The following is a 19038-nucleotide window of genomic DNA, read 5'->3' as shown; positions in this document are numbered from 1 at the left end:
TATTTGTGTTTTGGGTGTTGAGTTTGGTAAGTTCTTTATAGATTTTGGATATTAACCCTTTATCTGATATGTCATTTACAAAAATCTCTTCCCATTCTGTCAGTTGTCTTTTAGTTTTGTTGATTGTTTCCTTTGCAGTGCAGAAGATTTTTATCATAATGAGATCCCAATAGCTCATTTTACTTTTAATTCCCTTGCCTTTGGAGTCTTGTTGAGCAAGAAATTGCTGCTACTGAGGTCAAACAGATTGTTGCCTGTTTTCTCCTCTAGGGTTTTGATAGTTTCCTGTCTCACACTTAGGTCTCTCAACCATTTTGAGTTTATTTTTGTGTATGGTGTAAGAAAGTGATCTAGTTTCATTATTCTGCATGTTGCTCTCTACAGAGAATATTTTATGAGCATTGTGGATTTAAATTAGAACTAAATAATAGAAAGTCACTTAAAAATCTCTAAACATTTGTAAATAAAACATAAGAAATCAGAACTCATTTTGAACTAAATGATACTAAAAATACAGCATACCTAAATTCCTGTTATGCCAGAAAAAAACAGAACTGAGACTCTGTAGCTTTAATCATACAAATTAAAATAAATTTAAATATAGATAATCTAAGTCCAATTTCAAAAAAACATGTAGTTGCAAGTTAAAGTAAAAGACCCTAGAACCAAGGAAGTAAAAAAAAAATATTTCTACCAGTGAAAAATACAAAACATGTATATCATGGGGAAAATCACCAAAGCACAAAGTCATCTGTTTGAGATGATAAATAAAATGTATAAGTCCCAAACAAAACTGTATCCTACCTCAATAAAGAGCAAGTTATCAAAACATTTGTTGAGAAAAAGGGACACCATAACCACAGATCCTACACATATTAAAAACAAAACAAAGCATATCCTCAACTAATGTATGGCAGTAAATTTAGATGAAATTGATAAATGTCATGAATAATAAAATCTATCACATGAATAGGAAAAAAAGCCTGGATAGCCATTGACCTATTGGAATAATTGAATCTTTTTAAAATATTTATTTATTTTTGAGAGAGAGAAAGAGCTTGTGTATGCACTCGTGCAAGCAGGTGAAGGGTAGAGAAAGAGGCAGAGGATCCAAAGCAATGTGGTGCTCCAACTCCCCAACTGTGAGATCACAACCTGCATGGAAGTTGGACGCTTAACCCCTGAGCCTTCCAGGGCCCCTTGGAGTAATTGAATCTTAAATAATACTAAAAAGTCAGCCAACACCGGAAACTCCAGGATCAGATTGTCTCCTTGAGGATGTTATGCCTCCAAAGGTTTTAGTACCAATGTACAACAAATTCTTGTAGAGAATATAAAAGGAAGGGCTGTTTCTTAGCTTGTTGTAGGAATAGACATTTATGCCAATGCTATGTTAACAAAGAGAATTCTGCAATGTATCAGAAGAATAACACAGCATGAGTCAAGTAGGAACTATTCCAGGAATGCAAGTTAATTTTACGTTTGAAAATCAATCATAATCTACCATTCTAAAAGAAATAATAGATGCAGAGAAAACATTTGGTAAAGTTCGAACTCATTTATGACAAAAAAAGAGATAAAACTTTCAGCACACTAAAAAGAACACCTTCAAGAAAGTTTTGTCCACTCTAAGGTCTTGAAGCTAATAATTTATATTTTCTAATTCAAACGTGTTGTTAATTTTCAACTATAGATCCATATAAACAACATTAAAATAATTTGGTGTGAGTTAGGTGTCGGGATTATTTACTCACAGTAAATAAGCAATCACTTCATGGCACTTATTAAACAGGTTATTTTTCTTAAGGAATTAGAGTGGTACCTTTGTTATAAAAATCAGATCATCATATTCCTAGTCTCTTTCTGGATTTTTAAAAATGATCATTTGTCTATTTTTCCACCAATACCATATTGTCTTAATAACTATAGTTTTATAACATATAATCAGCAATGGTTGTATGAATCCTACAACTCCTTCTTCAGACTAATTTAGGTATCTTAAGTTCTCTGCATTTCTGTTTTAAAATCAGCTTGTCAATTTCAACAAAAAATTCTTGGATTTCTATTAGTTTTTGATTTAAATCCCTAGGTCAATTTGAGGGAAATTGACATTTTAACAAAACTGAGTCATCTTATCCGTGAAATGGATAGACATGTGTGGTAATGTAAGCAATAAAAAGAACTACTGTTGTACTCCGTATTGATGGATCTCAAAAACTAGGTTGAGCAAAAGAAGCCCGAAACAAAAGAACATTTATTTCATGATGCCATTTTTGTGAAGCTAAAGTGTAGCTAAAGGTAAGCCAAAGTATTAAAAGTCAGAATAGAAGTTACATTTGGTAGGGAGGTAATGCCTGGAAGCTTGCTGGGGAAAACTTCCTGAGTAATAAAAACATTCTGTACCTTGTACAGGATAATAATTATGCAGGTATGTAACACATGCATACTTCATAAATATGCATACATATGCATATGCACATATAATATGTATAAAAACTATATATGAATGTGTATATATATATACAAATAAATATTCTAATTTTTTTTATCACATTTATTTATTTTTGAGAGACAGAGAGAGACAGAGCACAAATGGGGGAGGGACAAAGAGACAAGACACAGAATGTGAAGCAGGCTCCAGGCCTCGAGCTGTCAGCACAGAGCCCAACATGCGGCTTGAACTCACCAACTGTGACATCATCACCTGAGCCGAAGTCAGACACGCTCAACCGAATGAGCCACCCAGGCGCCCCAATAAATATTCTGTATATACATATGTGTATATGTACATATAACTTCATCAAGGCACCTAAGATTTGTACACTCAGTATGAAACCATTACACAAAATAAAATGTTATTAATTTTGAAAAGGCAATAACCAAAAGAGATTAAAAATATTTTAGTTTCAAGTATTAAAAATAAAAATGATCAGATTGTTTTCTCTTTTATGTTTCAAACCCATATGTGCCAGAAAATCTAACCCTAAAAAGTACAAAGTACAGAATATCATGCTAAAAATTAATGTATGATCATTAATATGAAGCATCAAAATATTCTCCAAGTGAAATAGATATGAATTTTAAGGGATTCATTATTTAGGATGAAATAAAATTTTACTAACCTTATATAATAAACCTGAAATCATATGTACTTAACTAAATACTTATAAAACATACAAAGCAAACACTGAAAGAGCTATTAGCTCAAATACATTGTATTTGAACAAGTAATTTTTCAGAGCAAAATTTAGAAGATTTGAACAGTATTAGTGAGCTTTATCTAAAAGACATATATAGAGACTCATTTTAGACCTGAGGACACCTTTAGATTCAGAGTGAGGGGATGGAGAACTATTTATCATGCTACTGGAAGCCAAAAGAAAGCTGGAGTAGCCATACTTATATCAGACAAACTAGACTTTAAATTAAAGGCTGTAACAAGAGATGAAGAAGGACATTATATAATAGTTACAGGGTCTATCCATCAGGAAGAGCTAACAATTATAAATGTCTATGCGCCGAATACCGGAGCCCCCAAATATATAAAACAATTACTCATAAACAGAAGCAACCTTATTGATAAGAATGTGGTAATTGCAGGGGACTTTAACACCCCACTTACAGAAATGGATAGATCATCTAGACACACGGTCAATAAAGAAACAAGGGCCCTGAATGAGACATTGGATCAGATGGACTTGACAGATATATTTAGAACTCTGCATCCCAAAGCAACAGAATATACTTTCTTCTCGAGTGCACATGGAACATTCTCCAAGATAGATCATATACTGGGTCACAAAACAGCCCTTCATAAGTTTACAAGAATTGAAATTATACCATGCATACTTTCAGACCACAATGCTATGAAGCTTGAAATCAACCACAGGAAAAAGTCTGGAAAACCTCCAAAAGCATGGAGGTTAAAGAACACCCTACTAACGAATGAGTGGGTCAACCAGGCAATTAGAGAAGAAATCAAAAAATATATGGAAACAAACGAAAATGAAAATACAACAATCCAAACGCTTTGGGACGCAGCGAAGGCAGTCCTGAGAGGAAAATACATTGCAATCCAGGCCTATCTCAAGAAACAAGAAAAATCCCAAATACAAAATCTAACAGCACACCTAAAGGAAATATAAGCAGAACAGCAAAGGCAGCCTAAACCCAGCAGAAGAAGAGAAATAAAAAAGATCAGAGCAGAAATAAACAATATAGAATCTAAAAAAACTGTAGAGCAGATCAACGAAACCAAGAGTTGGTTTTTTGAAAAAATAAACAAAATTGACAAACCTCTAGCCAGGCTTCTCAAAAAGAAAAGGGAGATGACCCAAATAGGTAAAATCATGAATGAAAATGGAATTATTACAACCAATCCCTCAGAGATACAAACAATTATCAGGGAATACTATGAAAAATTATATGCCAACAAATTGGACAACCTGGAAGAAATGGACAAATTCCTGAACACCCACACTCTTCCAAAACTCAGTCAGGAGGAAATAGAAAGCTTGAACAGACCCATAACCAGCGAAGAAATTGAATCGGTTATCAAAAATCTCCCAACAAATAAGAGTCCAGGACCAGATGGCTTCCCAGGGGAGTTCTACCAGACATTTAAAGCAGAGATAATACCTATCCTTCTCAAGCTATTCCAAGAAATAGAAAGGGAAGGAAAACTTCCAGACTCCTTCTATGAAGCCAGTATTACTTTGATTCCTAAACCAGACAGAGACCCAGTAAAAAAAGAGAACTACAGGCCAATATCCCTGATGAATATGGATGCAAAAATTCTCAATAAGATACTAGCAAATCGAATTCAACAGCATATAAAAAGAATTATTCACCATGATCAAGTGGGATTCATTCCTGGGATGCAGGGCTGGTTCAACATTCGCAAATCAATCAACGTGATACATCACGTTAACAAAAAAAAAGAGAAGAACCATATGATCCTGTCAATCGATGCAGAAAAGGCCTTTGACAAAATCCAGCACCCTTTCTTAATAAAAACCCTTGAGAAAGTCGGGATAGAAGGAACATACTTAAAGATCATAAAAGCCATTTATGAAAAGCCCACAGCTAACATCATCCTCAACGGGGAAAAACTGAGAGCTTTTTCCCTGAGATCAGGAACACGACAGGGATGCCCACTCTCACCGCTGTTGTTTCACATAGTGCTGGAAGTTCTAGCATCAGCAATCAGACAACAAAAGGAAATCAAAGGCATCAAAATTGGCAAAGATGAAGTCAAGCTTTCGCTTTTTGCAGATGACATGATATTATACATGGAAAATCCGATAGACTCCACCAAAAGTCTGCTAGAACTGATACATGAATTCAGCAAAGTTGCAGGATACAAAATCAATGTACAGAAATCAGTTGCATTCTTATACACTAACAATGAAGCAACAGAAAGACAAATAAAGAAAATGATCCCATTCACAATTGCACCAAGAAACATAAAATACCTAGGAATAAATCTAACCAAAGATGTAAAGGATCTGTATGCTGAAAACTATAGAAAGCTTATGAAGGTAATTGAAGAAGATTTAAAGAAATGGAAAGACATTCCCTGCTCATGGATTGGAAAAATAAATATTGTCAAAATGTCAATACTACCCAAAGCTATCTACACATTCAATGCAATCCCAATCAAAATTGCACCAGCATTCTTCTCGAAACTAGAACAAGCAATCCTAAAATTCATATGGAACCACAAAAGGCCCCGAATAGCCAAAGGAATTTTGAAGAAGAAGACCAAAGCAGGAGGCATCACAATCCCAGACTTTAGCCTCTACTACAAAGCTGTCATCATCAAGACAGCATGGTATTGGCACAAAAACAGACACACAGACCAATGGAATAGAATAGAAACCCCAGAACTAGACCCACAAACGTATGGCCAACTCATCTTTGACAAAGCAGGAAAGAACATCCAATGGAAAAAAGACAGCCTCTTTAACAAATGGTGCTGGGAGAACTGGACAGCAACATGCAGAAAGTTGAAACTAGACCACTTTCTCACACCATTTACAAAAATAAACTCAAAATGGATAAAGGACCTGAATGTGAGACAGGAAACCATCAAAACCTTAGAGGAGAAAGCAGGAAAAGACCTCTCTGACCTCAGCCGTAGCAATCTCTTACTCGACACATCCCCAAAGGCAAGGGAATTAAAAGCAAAAGTGAATTACTGGGACCTTATGAAGATAAAAAGCTTCTGCACAGCAAAGGAAACAACCAACAAAACCAAAAGGCAACCAACGGAATGGGAAAAGATATTTGCAAATGACATATCAGACAAAGGGCTAGTATCTAAAATCTATAAAGAGCTCACCAAACTCCACACCCGAAAAACAAATAACCCAGTGAAGAAATGGGCAGAAAACATGAATAGACACTTCTCTAAAGAAGACATCCAGATGGCCAACAGGCACATGAAAAGATGTTCAGCGTCGCTCCTTATCAGGGAAATACAAATCAAAACCACACTCAGGTATCACCTCACGCCAGTCAGAGTGGCCAAAATGAACAAATCAGGAGACTATAGATGCTGGAGAGGATGTGGAGAAGCGGGAACCCTCTTGCACTGTTGGTGGGAATGCAAATTGGTGCAGCCGCTCTGGAAAGCAGTGTGGAGGTTCCTCAGAAAATTAAAAATAGACCTACCCTATGACCCAGCAATAGCACTGCTAGGAATTTATCCAAGGGATACAGGAGTACTGATGCATAGGGGCACTTGTACCCCAATGTTCATAGCAGCACTCTCAACAATAGCCAAATTATGGAAAGAGCCTAAATGTCCATCAACTGATGAATGGATAAAGAAATTGTGGTTTATATACACAATGGAATACTACGTGGCAATGAGAAAAAATGAAATATGGCCTTTTGTAGCAACGTGGATGGAACTGGAGAGTGTAATGCTAAGTGAAATAAGCCATACAGAGAAAGACAGATACCATATGGTTTCACTCTTATGTGGATCCTGAGAAACTTAACAGGAACCCATGGGGGAGGGGAAGAAAAAAAAAAAAGAGAGAGGTTAGAGTGGGAGAGAGCCAAAGCATAAGAGACTGTTAAAAACTGAGAACAAACTGAGGGTTGATGGGGGGTGGGAGGGAGGGGAGGGTGGGTGATGGGTATTGAGGAGGGCACCTTTTGGGATGAGCACTGGGTGTTGTATAGAAACCAATTTGTCAATAAATTTCATATATATATATAAAAAAAAAGACATATATAGAATCTTGATTCCTAAAGTTAGAAACTAGAAGATTTTACAAAAGCATAAGTAGCAGGCACATTTATAGAAAGTAATCACATATTTCGCAATAAAGAAAGTCTCAATATCTACTTGCCTGCAGATTTTTTCAGTCTAGTGATTGGCACATGAGAAGCCTTAATAAATGTCAGCTACTGTTAATATTAGTTTACAAGTGCCCTAAGCAGGTATTATTTGCAAAAGAAACTTTTCTGCGTAGTTGTAATTTTTTTCCTAAAATATTTTTTAAGACTCCAATGTTAAATGTAATTTTCCTTCTATTACTTTATTTTAAAAACAGAAGTAATCATAAAAATATTCTGTAGGAAATTCTCACACTCCCTTCCATACATTTTTCAAATTTTTCAGACTGATCTGTTATGGACTTCATTGTGACCCCCTAAAGTTCATATGTTGGAGCCCTAACCCCATGTGACTATATCGGGAGAGCTAACATTTATGGAGATAATTTAAGATTAAAGGAGATCATAAGTGTGAATACCTAATTAGATAGTGTTCTTATAAAAAGAGGAGTGACACCAGAGATACCGATCTCTGTACATACACAGAGGAAAAGACATGCAAAAAGGCAGCCATGGAAGAAACCTCACCAGAAACTAACCCTGCTGGTATTTTGATCTTGGACTTCTAATCTTCAGACCTACAAGAAAATAAATTTGTTATTAAGTCACCTACATCTGTGGTATTTTGTAATAGTCAGCCTGAGCTGACTACTCGAAGTCCAATGTGAGACTGTCATAACAGGAGTGTAAAGAAAGGTCATCTCAAAAACTAAACCATGTATCTGATCCTATCACACATTGAAAGGAAAGGTTAAAATATATGCAGACAGAGGTGGGGAAAATACATGTATTAAAAAGAGAATAGAGTAACAGTTGCATGGGGAGGGGAGAAGAGACTGCTTTCACACACATGACTAAAGTGAAATTTGTGGAAATTATTTTTTTCATCTTACCGAGCTACGAAAGATAACAGGGAACAGGACAGATACAGAATAAGAAACAGTTGTAAAGATACATTGATTGAATAATTGCTAGACCCTTTTCTACAATATCCCCAAAACAAGAAAAACAAGAAAATCTTATAAAACAAGAAAATTTACAGTAATAATATAATGTACTGTTATTTTTTATAAAAATTATTATTTAAATTCTTGAGATTTAACAAAATCCTTCCATTTCTTCTCCATTATCTCTCCCCCTCCCTTTTTCTCTCTGAACATGGGTGGCACATTCATCTGTGGTAATTTGTTAAAAGGAACATCTGTCAATGTGTATACAAGGGGTAGGAACTTAGGGCTAGTAACACGAAAATTTTTTTTTTTATATATATGAAATTTATTGACAAATTGGTTTCCATACAACACCCAGTGCTCATCCCAAAAGGTGCCCTCCTCAATACCCATCACCCACCCTCCCCTCCCTCCCACCCCCCATCAACCCTCAGTTTGTTCTCAGTTTTTAACAGTCTCTTATGCTTTGGCTCTCTCCCACTCTAACCTCTTTTTTTTTTTTTAACACGAAAATTTAACTGTCACCCAGACTTGAAGGAAAGGGCAATGCCATTTTACTAGGGTCACAGACAGAAGGAAGCTGTCTCCACTGAAGGATCCAGACAGTTACAGGCACTGTGGCGATGATGGTAATAAATACCTTGCTCTTTTCTCAGCCTGTTCCCCTCTTAGAGAAAATCAAGGTAAAAGAAACCCTTTAACATAATTCATTGGTATCACCTCCTGGGCTAGAGAGCAAGGTGGAACATGCTGGAAAGTTGATTTAGAGAGACAAACAGAAGATACCAAAATCTATTCCTAGAAATCAATCTTGAAGTATATTCAACAAAATACTGTTAGATATATCTGAAAGGATAGTGTGATTTTTGGATTTTTCTCAAGCTTCATACATTTTAGTACGGTCAAAATATACTATAATAAGCATCTTACATTTGCAAAAACAAAAATAATAAAGATATTTTAGTTTTGAAAATAAAGTTTAAACACTTGGTAAGTCAGCATTCTTATTATCAGTCATTATTTACCCTAATTTAATGGATTAATTTATGATTTTTTAAATGTATGAAAGATTCACCTAAAATATCATCCCCAAATAATTAAAATATAAGTGAACATAACCGGTTAATAATTTGACACTGTATGTTTGTATCTAAAGATCTTATTTTGTGAATATAAATATGACTATAACTATTGTTATTATAATTAATAAGTTTCTGAGGCAATATTTTTCTTATATTAATAATGGTACCTGTAACACGTTACCAATATAGATGGCACATCTGTGGTTATCATATTAGATGATGCTATTCAATTTTATTGACTATTTTTAATAATTACATTGTTTCCTAGGTAAATGGATTATCTTCTGAAATGTACATGTATGTTCTTTTTTCCAGCATCCCAGAACCATAAGTCTGGAATCACTTGCAGTTATTATAGCTCAATTACTGAGCCTTAGTATGGGAATAGCTTATGATGACATTAACAAATGCCAGTGCTCAGGAGCTGTCTGCATAATGAACCCAGAAGCAATGTAAGATGCTTTACTTTTACATGCTTTACCTACATAGTTTATATAAAAATAAGTCTGGTGTACTTAGTTTAAGAAAGTCTAGGCTGCTAAAATAATTCATAATGGTCAAATATAAGCTGTGTCCAATGATTCCCAAGTCAAAATATGTATTCCAATGCCCACACTGCATATCTACCTCACTGTCACTTGTATCCTGATATGACAATTGCTGTGTCATGTGCTCTAACTCTAGATTTATGGCTATGCCACTTGCGCAATTTTATAATCTAATGCATAATTTGGTGAGCCAAATATAGGCTTGAGATCACTGTACAAGAATGATTTATTAGTTTGGACTTATCTGCATGTGTCCCTTTCATTCTGCCCTCACTTAGCCTGAACTCTTGGCATCTCCTGATTTCAAAGATGCTGTTAATCAGCTTTTTCCTTTTCACTAGAGAAGGCCTTTTTGCAGTATGCTTCCCAAGCCTCAAAGGCATAGTGAATTTGTTGTTATCATCATTATTCTTAGAGTACAATGGTGAGATTTTATAGAATTAGGACCATGTAGGGGATTTAGGGAAACCATCATCCAGTCAGTGACTAGAGCCAGCCTCTTATCTTTCTGAAGGACAATTCTCATAACCATTTTCTCCTTCTCATATGTCTTAGAAAATCAAGCCCCATTGCTGACAGCGGCAAAATTGATAACATCACAATCTCTCCATTCCCTAACTTCTGCTTCCACAATCATTTCCTAGGAAATGATTACTCAAATTTTTGAGGCTCTGATTTGGCAGGCACTCATGAAAACAGTTGTCCCAGAAGAGGCTATAGAAGAGCATTATCAACAATAGTCAAATTATGTGAAGAGTCCAAATATCTATTGACTAATGAATGGATAAAGAATATGTGGTATATATACACAGTGGTATACACACACACACACACACACACACACACACACAATGGAATGTAATTCAGCAAACAAAAAGAATAAAATCTTGCCATTTGCAACTATGTGTATGGAGCTAGAATGTATTATGCCACATGAAATAAATCAGTCAGAGAAAGACAAATACCATATGATTTCACTCATATGTGGAATTTAATAAAAAAAACAGATGGCCATAGGGGAAAAAATAGAGGCAAACCATAAAACAGACTCTTAACTATAGAGAACAAACTGAGGTTTGCTGGAGGAGTGGTGAGTGGGGGAGGGGGGTGGATAAAATGGTGATGGGTGTTATGGAGGACACTTGTGAGCACTGGATATTATATGTACATGATGAATCACTAAATTCTAACCCTGAAAACAATATTACATTATATGCTAAGTAACTAGAATTTAAATAAAAATTTGTAACAAAAAATAAGAAGGGACTATAGAAAACAAAGCTTTTTGAAATGATTGTGAACCTGGAACAATCCATGATTTGATGACAACAAGGATAACTTTAATGGGTATAGAGAGGTATAACAGTTATGCAGAGAGAGGGCACTGCAGATCCATGCTGTGATGCAAGATGCTTGTTCTTTTGCACTTAAGATCATTAAGACACAATAAAAAATAAAGATATTCATGATAGATTAGATTAGTTCCATGTGGAATTTCAGATAAGTATCATAGAAGATATGTAGTGCCATCCCCTAGAGTTCTTTGCAGCGGAACCCTTGTGGAGTTGAGCATGCATACAGAAACCAGTAAGTGAGTATGTTACTAAAATTGATTATTATCACAATAATTTGGGTATTTGCAGGTCTATATAATTAAATAGTGGGCCTATTAATCTGTCTAATGACCAAAATAGCATATCTGGTAGCTAACTAAAAATATCCAGACAGTGTAAGTAAATAATATGAGTAGAAATCCCAGAGCTCCATGTCACCTATATCTATTGCAACAATGTTTCTCAATCATTTCACATCAATGGCACATGGGGGTTCCCTAAAACTGTCTGTAAACGAAGAAAAACCCGTCTTATTTCAATTCAAGAACAGGGCCTTTCAATATGTTAGGTGGAATCCTTTTTTGAAAAAAAAGAAATCACTATGCATACTATTCTCCAATTAGATTAAGACCCTCACAGTGAGCATATTTGCATAAAATACATTTAGCTTTCTATTTTGTATTAGAGACGTGCCACAGGTTGGGATCTACATGGCCTCAGCAATGGCAAATAGTATTTGGTCAAGGATATGGATACCACAAGCTTGGACATTTAGAGACAAGAAAGTGTGGGGAAGAGGAAGGCAAGTAAGCACAAAGTATGCAGATCTTTATATCTATCTTAGGTTCAAGTCCCACAAGAAGCACTCAATGACCAAGTCAACACTTTAAAATTCGTGAATGCCAATCAGCTTCTTCCCTAGGCAAAAGAGGCCCTAAAATAAAGGTAATCACCTCTTTAGTGGGGCAGCCTTCAACCACTTCATTGGAACATCAGCTCCCTGACCCTCTAAGGACAAACCCATTAAATCTTCTGTACACTTCTTTGTGGTCCCAGCAGATTGGAGCCACAATTCCTATCTCAATACAACAGACTTATGTTGATTTTTCCTCATTCTCTTTCTCTTGATTGCTACTCCTTTAATCCTGTTTCCTAGTGTCATGTCTCAAATTTCCTGCAATCAGGTTCATGCCTTTTTGTTTTGTTTTTTCTGGTTCATCTTAAAGACAGATGATATTGTATGTACTTCATATTGATAATGCTGAACATTGCCCATTAAATATTTATCTTTGATTGCATTATGGTTTTTAAAATAATGATATATTGCTTGTGATACCAGCTGCAATGATTATTATGATTTACAATGGTGAGGAAATGATAGGAAGGACTAGAAGATCTGAACTATTAATAGCTCCTTGGAGCCTCCACCTCCTCCTAAATATTGTTAAAGCATTTTTTGTTCAATTTTGAAAGTAGTTTATTTTGTCGAGATGCCTGAATTATTCTCATCATGGGTAGAATTCTTCAAAATGCACGTTTCTTCCATTTTTTTTCCTGCGGGGAAATTATTAGGTGTAAATAGATTGGTATTTACTATTCTTTCTAATTGCACCTCTTTATATGACTATAAAATTTCCAATTTTTTTGTGACAAGTATATAGAAATTTTATTGATTACATTGAATTTGTTTACTAAAGATTTGCTAAATTAATTTATTAGTTCTGGGATTTTAATTTAGCTTTATTAGAATTTTATACATGTATAATCATATGTTATATATACGATTTTACATTTTTTTAAATATTTATATTTTTTTCAATTCCCATTTTTTGCCTTACAACGGTGATAAGGACCTCTAATGCAATGTAACATAGAAATGGAACATGTGGCTATTTTTGTCGTGCTTCTAATTTAAGGGCAAAATCTTTCATCTTTCACCATTAAATAGGTTAACTGAAAGTTTTTCATAGAGACTTTTAATCAGACTGAGGAAGTTGGTTTTTTAGCCTTTGTTTGACAGAGTTCCAATCATGAATAGATTTCATTATATATTAAGATGTTTATGTGTTATTGTTGATTTTACTTTTTTCAGTTGATATGTTTCAGTTGATACATTTTATTGATCTTCAATTGTTGCAATAACTTGTCTTCCTAGGATGAACCACATTTCGATACGATGCATAATCCCTTTTATGCATTTGTCCTACTTGTTGCTGCTGGATTTCTCTCCTAACACATGTCACTATATTTATGAAGAATATTGGGCTTTAGGTTGTTTTCTCTTGTAATTATTTTGACTTGTTTCATTATCAGGGTAACATTAGACTCATAAAATTTCCTAAAAGTAATTTGGCAAAATTGATATTAATTCTTCACAAGTTATCTGATAGAAATTCACCAGTGAAGCCATATGGAATTAGAATTCTCTTTTTGGAAAGCTATTTAATAATTAATTTTTAAGAGATGAGGATCTTTATATTCAGATTTTAAAAAATATTTCCTTGAAATTAGTCATAAGTTTCTATAATCATTTGTTTTTAAAAAGTTAATTTATTTTTAAATGCAGTATAGCTAACATACAGTATTCTATTAGTATCAAGTTTACAATTTAGTGATTCATCAATTCTGCATAACACTCGGTGCTCATCATGAAAGAACACTCTTTAATCCCCATCACCTATTTCACTGACCCCTCCACCCAACCCACTTCCCCTCTGTAACCATCAGTTTATTCTCGATAGTTAAGAGTTTGTTTTTTGGTTTGTCTCTCTCTCTTTTTTTTCCCTTTGCTCATTTGTTTGTTTCTAAAATTTTACATCTGAGTGAAATCATATGGCATTTGTCCTTCTCTGACTTATTTCAGTTAGGATAATATACTCTAGCTCCATCTATGCCATTGCAAATGGCAAGATTTCACTCTTTTCTATGGCCAAATAATATTCCATTGTATAACTATACCACATCTTCTTTGTCCATTCATCAATTAAGGGGAACTTGGTCTGCTTCCATTATTTGGATATTGCTGCTGTAAATTTAGGGGTGCATTGTCTCTTTGAATTAGTGTTTTTGTATTTTGGGGAGTAAATAGTAGTGCAATTACTGGATCATAGGGCAGCTCTAGTTTAAACTTCCTGAGGAATCTCTATACTGTTTTCCTCAGCGGCTGCACCAGTTTGTATTCCCACTAAAACTGCAAGAGTTCCTTTTTCTCCATATTCTCACCAACACTTATTGTGTCTTGTGTTTTTGATTTTAGCCATTCTGACAGGTGTGAGATGATACTTTGCTGTGGCTTTGATTTTCATTTTCCTGATAAAGAGTGATGTATCTTTTCATGTATCTGTTGGTCATCTGGATATCTTTGTCAGAGATAGGGCTGTCCATGTCTTCTGCTGATTTTTAATTGGGTTATTTGTTTTTTGGGTGTTGAATATTTTAAGTTCCTTATATATTACAGATACTAACCCTTTTATTGGATATGTCATTTGCAAATATCCTCTCCCATTCTGTAGGTTGCCTTTTAATTTTGTTGATTGTTTCCTTTGCACGATCATTTTATTTTGAAATAGTCCCAATAGTTTATTTTTGCTTTTATTTCATTTGTCTCAGAGACATATCTAGAAAAATGTTGCTACGGCTGATATCAGAGACATTTCTGCCTTTGTTGTTTTCTAGAATTGTTATAGTTTCAGGTATCACATTGAAATCCTGAATCCATTTTGAGTTTATTTTTGTGTATGGTGTGAGAAAATGGTCTGAGTTCATTCTTTTTCATGTTGCTGTCCAGTTTTCCCAGCACCGTTTGTTGAAGAGACTGTCTTTTTCCCATTGGATATTCTTCTCTCCTTTGTAAAAGATTAATTGACCATACAATTGTGGGTTTATTTCTGGTTTTCCATTCTGTTCTATTTTTCTATGAATCTATTTTTGTGCTAGTACCATACTGTTTTGATGATTACAGGTTTGTAATATAACTTGAAGTCTGCACTTGTGCTGCCTCCAGCTTTCCCTTTGTTTTTCAAACTTGCTTTGGCTATTCGGGGTCTTTTGTGGTTCTATAAAAATTTTAGGATTGTTTGTTCTAGTTCTGTGAAAAATGTTGGTATTTTGATAGAAATTGCATTAAATGTGTAGATTGCATTAGCTAGTCTAAACATTTTATCAAAATTTGTTTTTCTAATCCATGAGCATGGAATGTCTTTCTATTTCTTTGTGTCATCTTCACTTTCTTTCGTCAAAGTTTTATAATTTTTAGAGTACACGTATTTTACCACTTTGGTTAGGTTTATTTCTAGGTATCCAATTATAAAGTGCAATTGTAATTGGGACAATTACTTTTTTTCTTTTTTTAATATGAGCTTTATAATCAAATTGGTTTCCATACAACACCCAGTGCTCATCCCAACAGGTGCCCTCCTCAATACTCATCATCCACCCACCCCTCCCTCCCACCCCCCATTAACCCTCAGTTTGTTCTCAGTTTTTAAGAGTCTCTTATTGTTTGGTTCCCTCCCTCTCTAACCTTTTTTTTTTCCTTCCCCTGCCCCATGGTCTTCTGTTAAGTTTCTCAGGATCCACATAAGAGTGAAAACATATGGTATCTGTCTTTCTCTGTATGGCTTATTTCACTTAGCATCACACTCTCCAGTTCCTTCCACGTTGCTACAAAAGGCCATATTTCATTCTTTCTCATTGCCACGTAGTATTCCATTGTGTATATAAACCACAATTTCTTTATCCATTCATCAGTTGATGGACATTTAGGCTCTTTCCATAATTTGGCTATTGTTGAAAGTGCTGCTCTAAATACTGGGGTACAAGCACCCCTATGCATCAGCACTCCTGTATTCCTTGGGTAAATTCCTAACAGTGTTATTGCTGGGTCATAGGGTAGATCTATTTTTAATTTTTTGAGGAACCTCCACACTGTTTTCCAGAGTGGCTGCACCAGTTTGCATTCCCACCAACAGTGCAAGAGGGTTCCCATTTTTCCACATCCTCTCCAGCATCTATAGTCTCCTGATTTGTTCATTTTAGCCACTCTGACAGGGATGAGGTGGTATCTGAGTGTGGTTTTGATTTGTATTTCCCTGATGAGGAGAGACGTTGAGCATCTTTTCATGTGCCTGTTGGCCATCTGGATGTCTTCTTTAGAGAAGTGTCTATTCATGTTTTCTGCCCATTTCTTCACTGGATTATTTGTTTTTCAGGTGTGGAGTTTAGTGAGTTCTTTATAGATTTTGGATACTAGCCCTTTGTTCGATATGTCATTTGCAAATATCTTTTCCCATTCCATTGGTTGCCTTTTAGTTTTGTTGATTGTTTCCTTTGCAGTGCAAAAGCTTTTTATTTTCATGAGGTCCCAATAGTTCATTTTTGCTTTTACTTCCCTTGTCTTTGAGGATGTGTCAAGTAAGAAATTTCTGTGGCTGAGGACAGAGAGGTTTTTTCCTGCTTTCTCTCTAAGGTTTTGATGGTTTTCTGTCTCACATTCAGGTGCTTTATCCATTTTGAGTTTATTTTTGTGAATGGTGTAAGAAAGTGGTCTAGTTTTATTCTTCTGCATGTTGCTGTCTGGTTCTCCCAGTACCATTTGTTAAAGAGACTGCCTTTTTCCATTGGATATTCTTTACTGCTTTGTCAAAGATTAATTGGGCATACTTTTGTGGGTCCAACTCTGGAGTCTCTATTCTATTCCATTGGTCTTTGTGTCTGTTTTTGTGCCATGGTACATATGGTACATATATGTCTTGATGATTACAACTTTGTACTAGAGGCTAAAGTCTGGGATTGTGATGCCTCCTGCTTTGGTCTTCTTTAATATTACTTAGGGTATTCGGGGTCTTTTGTGGTTCCATACAAATCTTAGGATTGCTTGTTCCAGCTTCGAGATGAATGCTGGTGCAATTATGGTTGGGATTACATTGAATGTGTAGATAGCTTTGGGTTGTATTGACATTTTAACAATATTTATTCTTCCAATCGATGAGCACAGAATGTTTTTCCATTTCTTTATATCTTCTTCAATTTCCTTCATAAGCGTTCTATAGTTTTCAGCATACAGATCTTTTACATCTTTGGTTAGGTTTATTCCTAGCTATTTTATGACTCGGTGCAATTGTGAATGGGATCATTTTCTTTATTTGTCCTTCTGTTGCTTCATTATTAGTGTATAAGAATGCAACTGATTTCTGTACAGTAATTTTGTATCCTGCGACTTTGCTGAATTCATGTATCAGTTCTAGTAGACTTTTGGTGGAGTCTTTAGGGTTTTCCATGTATACTATCATGTCATCTGCAAAAAGTGAAAGCTTAACTTCATCTTTGCCAATTTTGATGCCTTTGATTTCCTTTTGTTTTCTGATTGCTGATGCTAGAACTTCCAACACTATGTTAAACAGCGGTGAGAGTGGACATCCCTGTCGTGTTCCCGATCTCAGGGAGAAAGCTCTCAGTTTTTCCTCACTGAGGATGATGTTAGCTGTGGGCTTTTCATAAATGGCTTTTATGATTAAGTATGTTCCTTCTATACCGACTTTCTTGAGAGTTTTTGCTAAGAAAGGCTGCTGAATTTTGTCAAATGCTTTTTCTGCATAGATTGACAGGATCATATGGTTCTTTGCTTTTCTTTTATTAATGTGATGTATCACACTGATTGATTTCCAAATGTTGAACCAGCCCTGCAGCCCAGGGATGAATCCCACTTGATCATGGTGAATAATTCTTTTTATGCTGTTGCATTCGATTTGCTAGTACCTTGTTGAGAATTTTTGCATCCATATTCATCAGGGATATTGGCCTGTAGTTTTCTTTTTTTACTGGGTCTATACCTGGTTTAGGAATCAAAGTAATGCTGGCTTCATAGAATGAGTCTGGAAGTTCTCCTTCCCTTTATTTTTTGGAAAGGCTTGAGGAGGATAAGTAATATCTCTGCTTTAAATGTCTGGTAGAATTCCCCTGGGAAGCCATCTGGTCCTAGACTCTTATTTGTTGGGAGATTTTTGATGACTAATTCAATTTCTTCACTGGTTATGGGTCTGTTCAAGTTTTCTATTTCTTCCTGTTTGAGTTTTGGAAGTGTGTGGTGCTTAGGAATTGGTCCATTTCTTCCAGGTTGTCCAGTTTGTTGGCATATACTTTTTCATAGTATTCCTTGATAACTGCTTGTATTTCTGAGGGATTGGTTGTAATAATTCCATGATTATTCCATGATTTTATCTATTTGGGTCATCTCCCTTTTCTTTTTGAGAAGCCTGGCTAGAGGTTTATCAATTTTGTTTATTTTTCAAAGCACCAACTCTTGATTTCATTGATCTGCTCTACAGGTGTTTTTAGATTCTATATTGTTTATTTCTGCTCTGATCTTTATTTCTCCTCTTCTTCTGGGTTTGGGGTGTCTTTGGTGTTCTGCTTCTATTTTCCTTAGGTGTGCTGTTAGATTTTGTATTTGGGATTTTTCTTGTTTCTTGAGATAGGCCTGAATTGCAATGTATTTTCCTCTCAGGACTGCCTTTGCTGCATCCCAAAGCATTTGGATTGTTGTATTTTCATTTTCATTTATTTCCATATAATTTTTAATTTCTTCTCTAAATTCCTGGTTGACCCATTCATTCTTTAAAAGGGTGTTCTTTAACCTACATGCTTGTGGAGGTTTTCCAGACCTTTTCCTGTGGTTGATTTCAAGTTTCATAGCATTGTGGTCTGAAAGCATGCATGGTATGATCTCAATTCTTGTATACCTATGAAGGGCTGTTTTGTGACACAGTATGTGATC

The 19038-nt window shown here is 35.2% G+C and overlaps 1 protein-coding gene across 1 annotated transcript in view; it reads left to right on the top strand.

Moving 5' to 3' along the window:
* ADAM2 (ADAM metallopeptidase domain 2) overlaps nucleotides 1–19038 on the top strand; it is a 146518-nt gene that overhangs the window by 70359 nt on the left and 57121 nt on the right. Inside the window, exon 11 of the mRNA XM_030311871.1 lies at nucleotides 9698–9834. Within this exon, the coding sequence (XP_030167731.1) occupies nucleotides 9698–9834 (137 nt within the window). The remainder of the gene's footprint in view (nucleotides 1–9697; nucleotides 9835–19038) is intronic.

Source organism: Lynx canadensis, chromosome B1 (assembly GCF_007474595.2).
Source record: "Lynx canadensis isolate LIC74 chromosome B1, mLynCan4.pri.v2, whole genome shotgun sequence".
Classification (NCBI taxonomy): Eukaryota; Metazoa; Chordata; class Mammalia; order Carnivora; family Felidae; genus Lynx; species Lynx canadensis.
The sequence above is the reverse complement of the archived record's forward strand: the minus strand, read 5'-3'. Positions and strand labels throughout refer to the sequence as shown.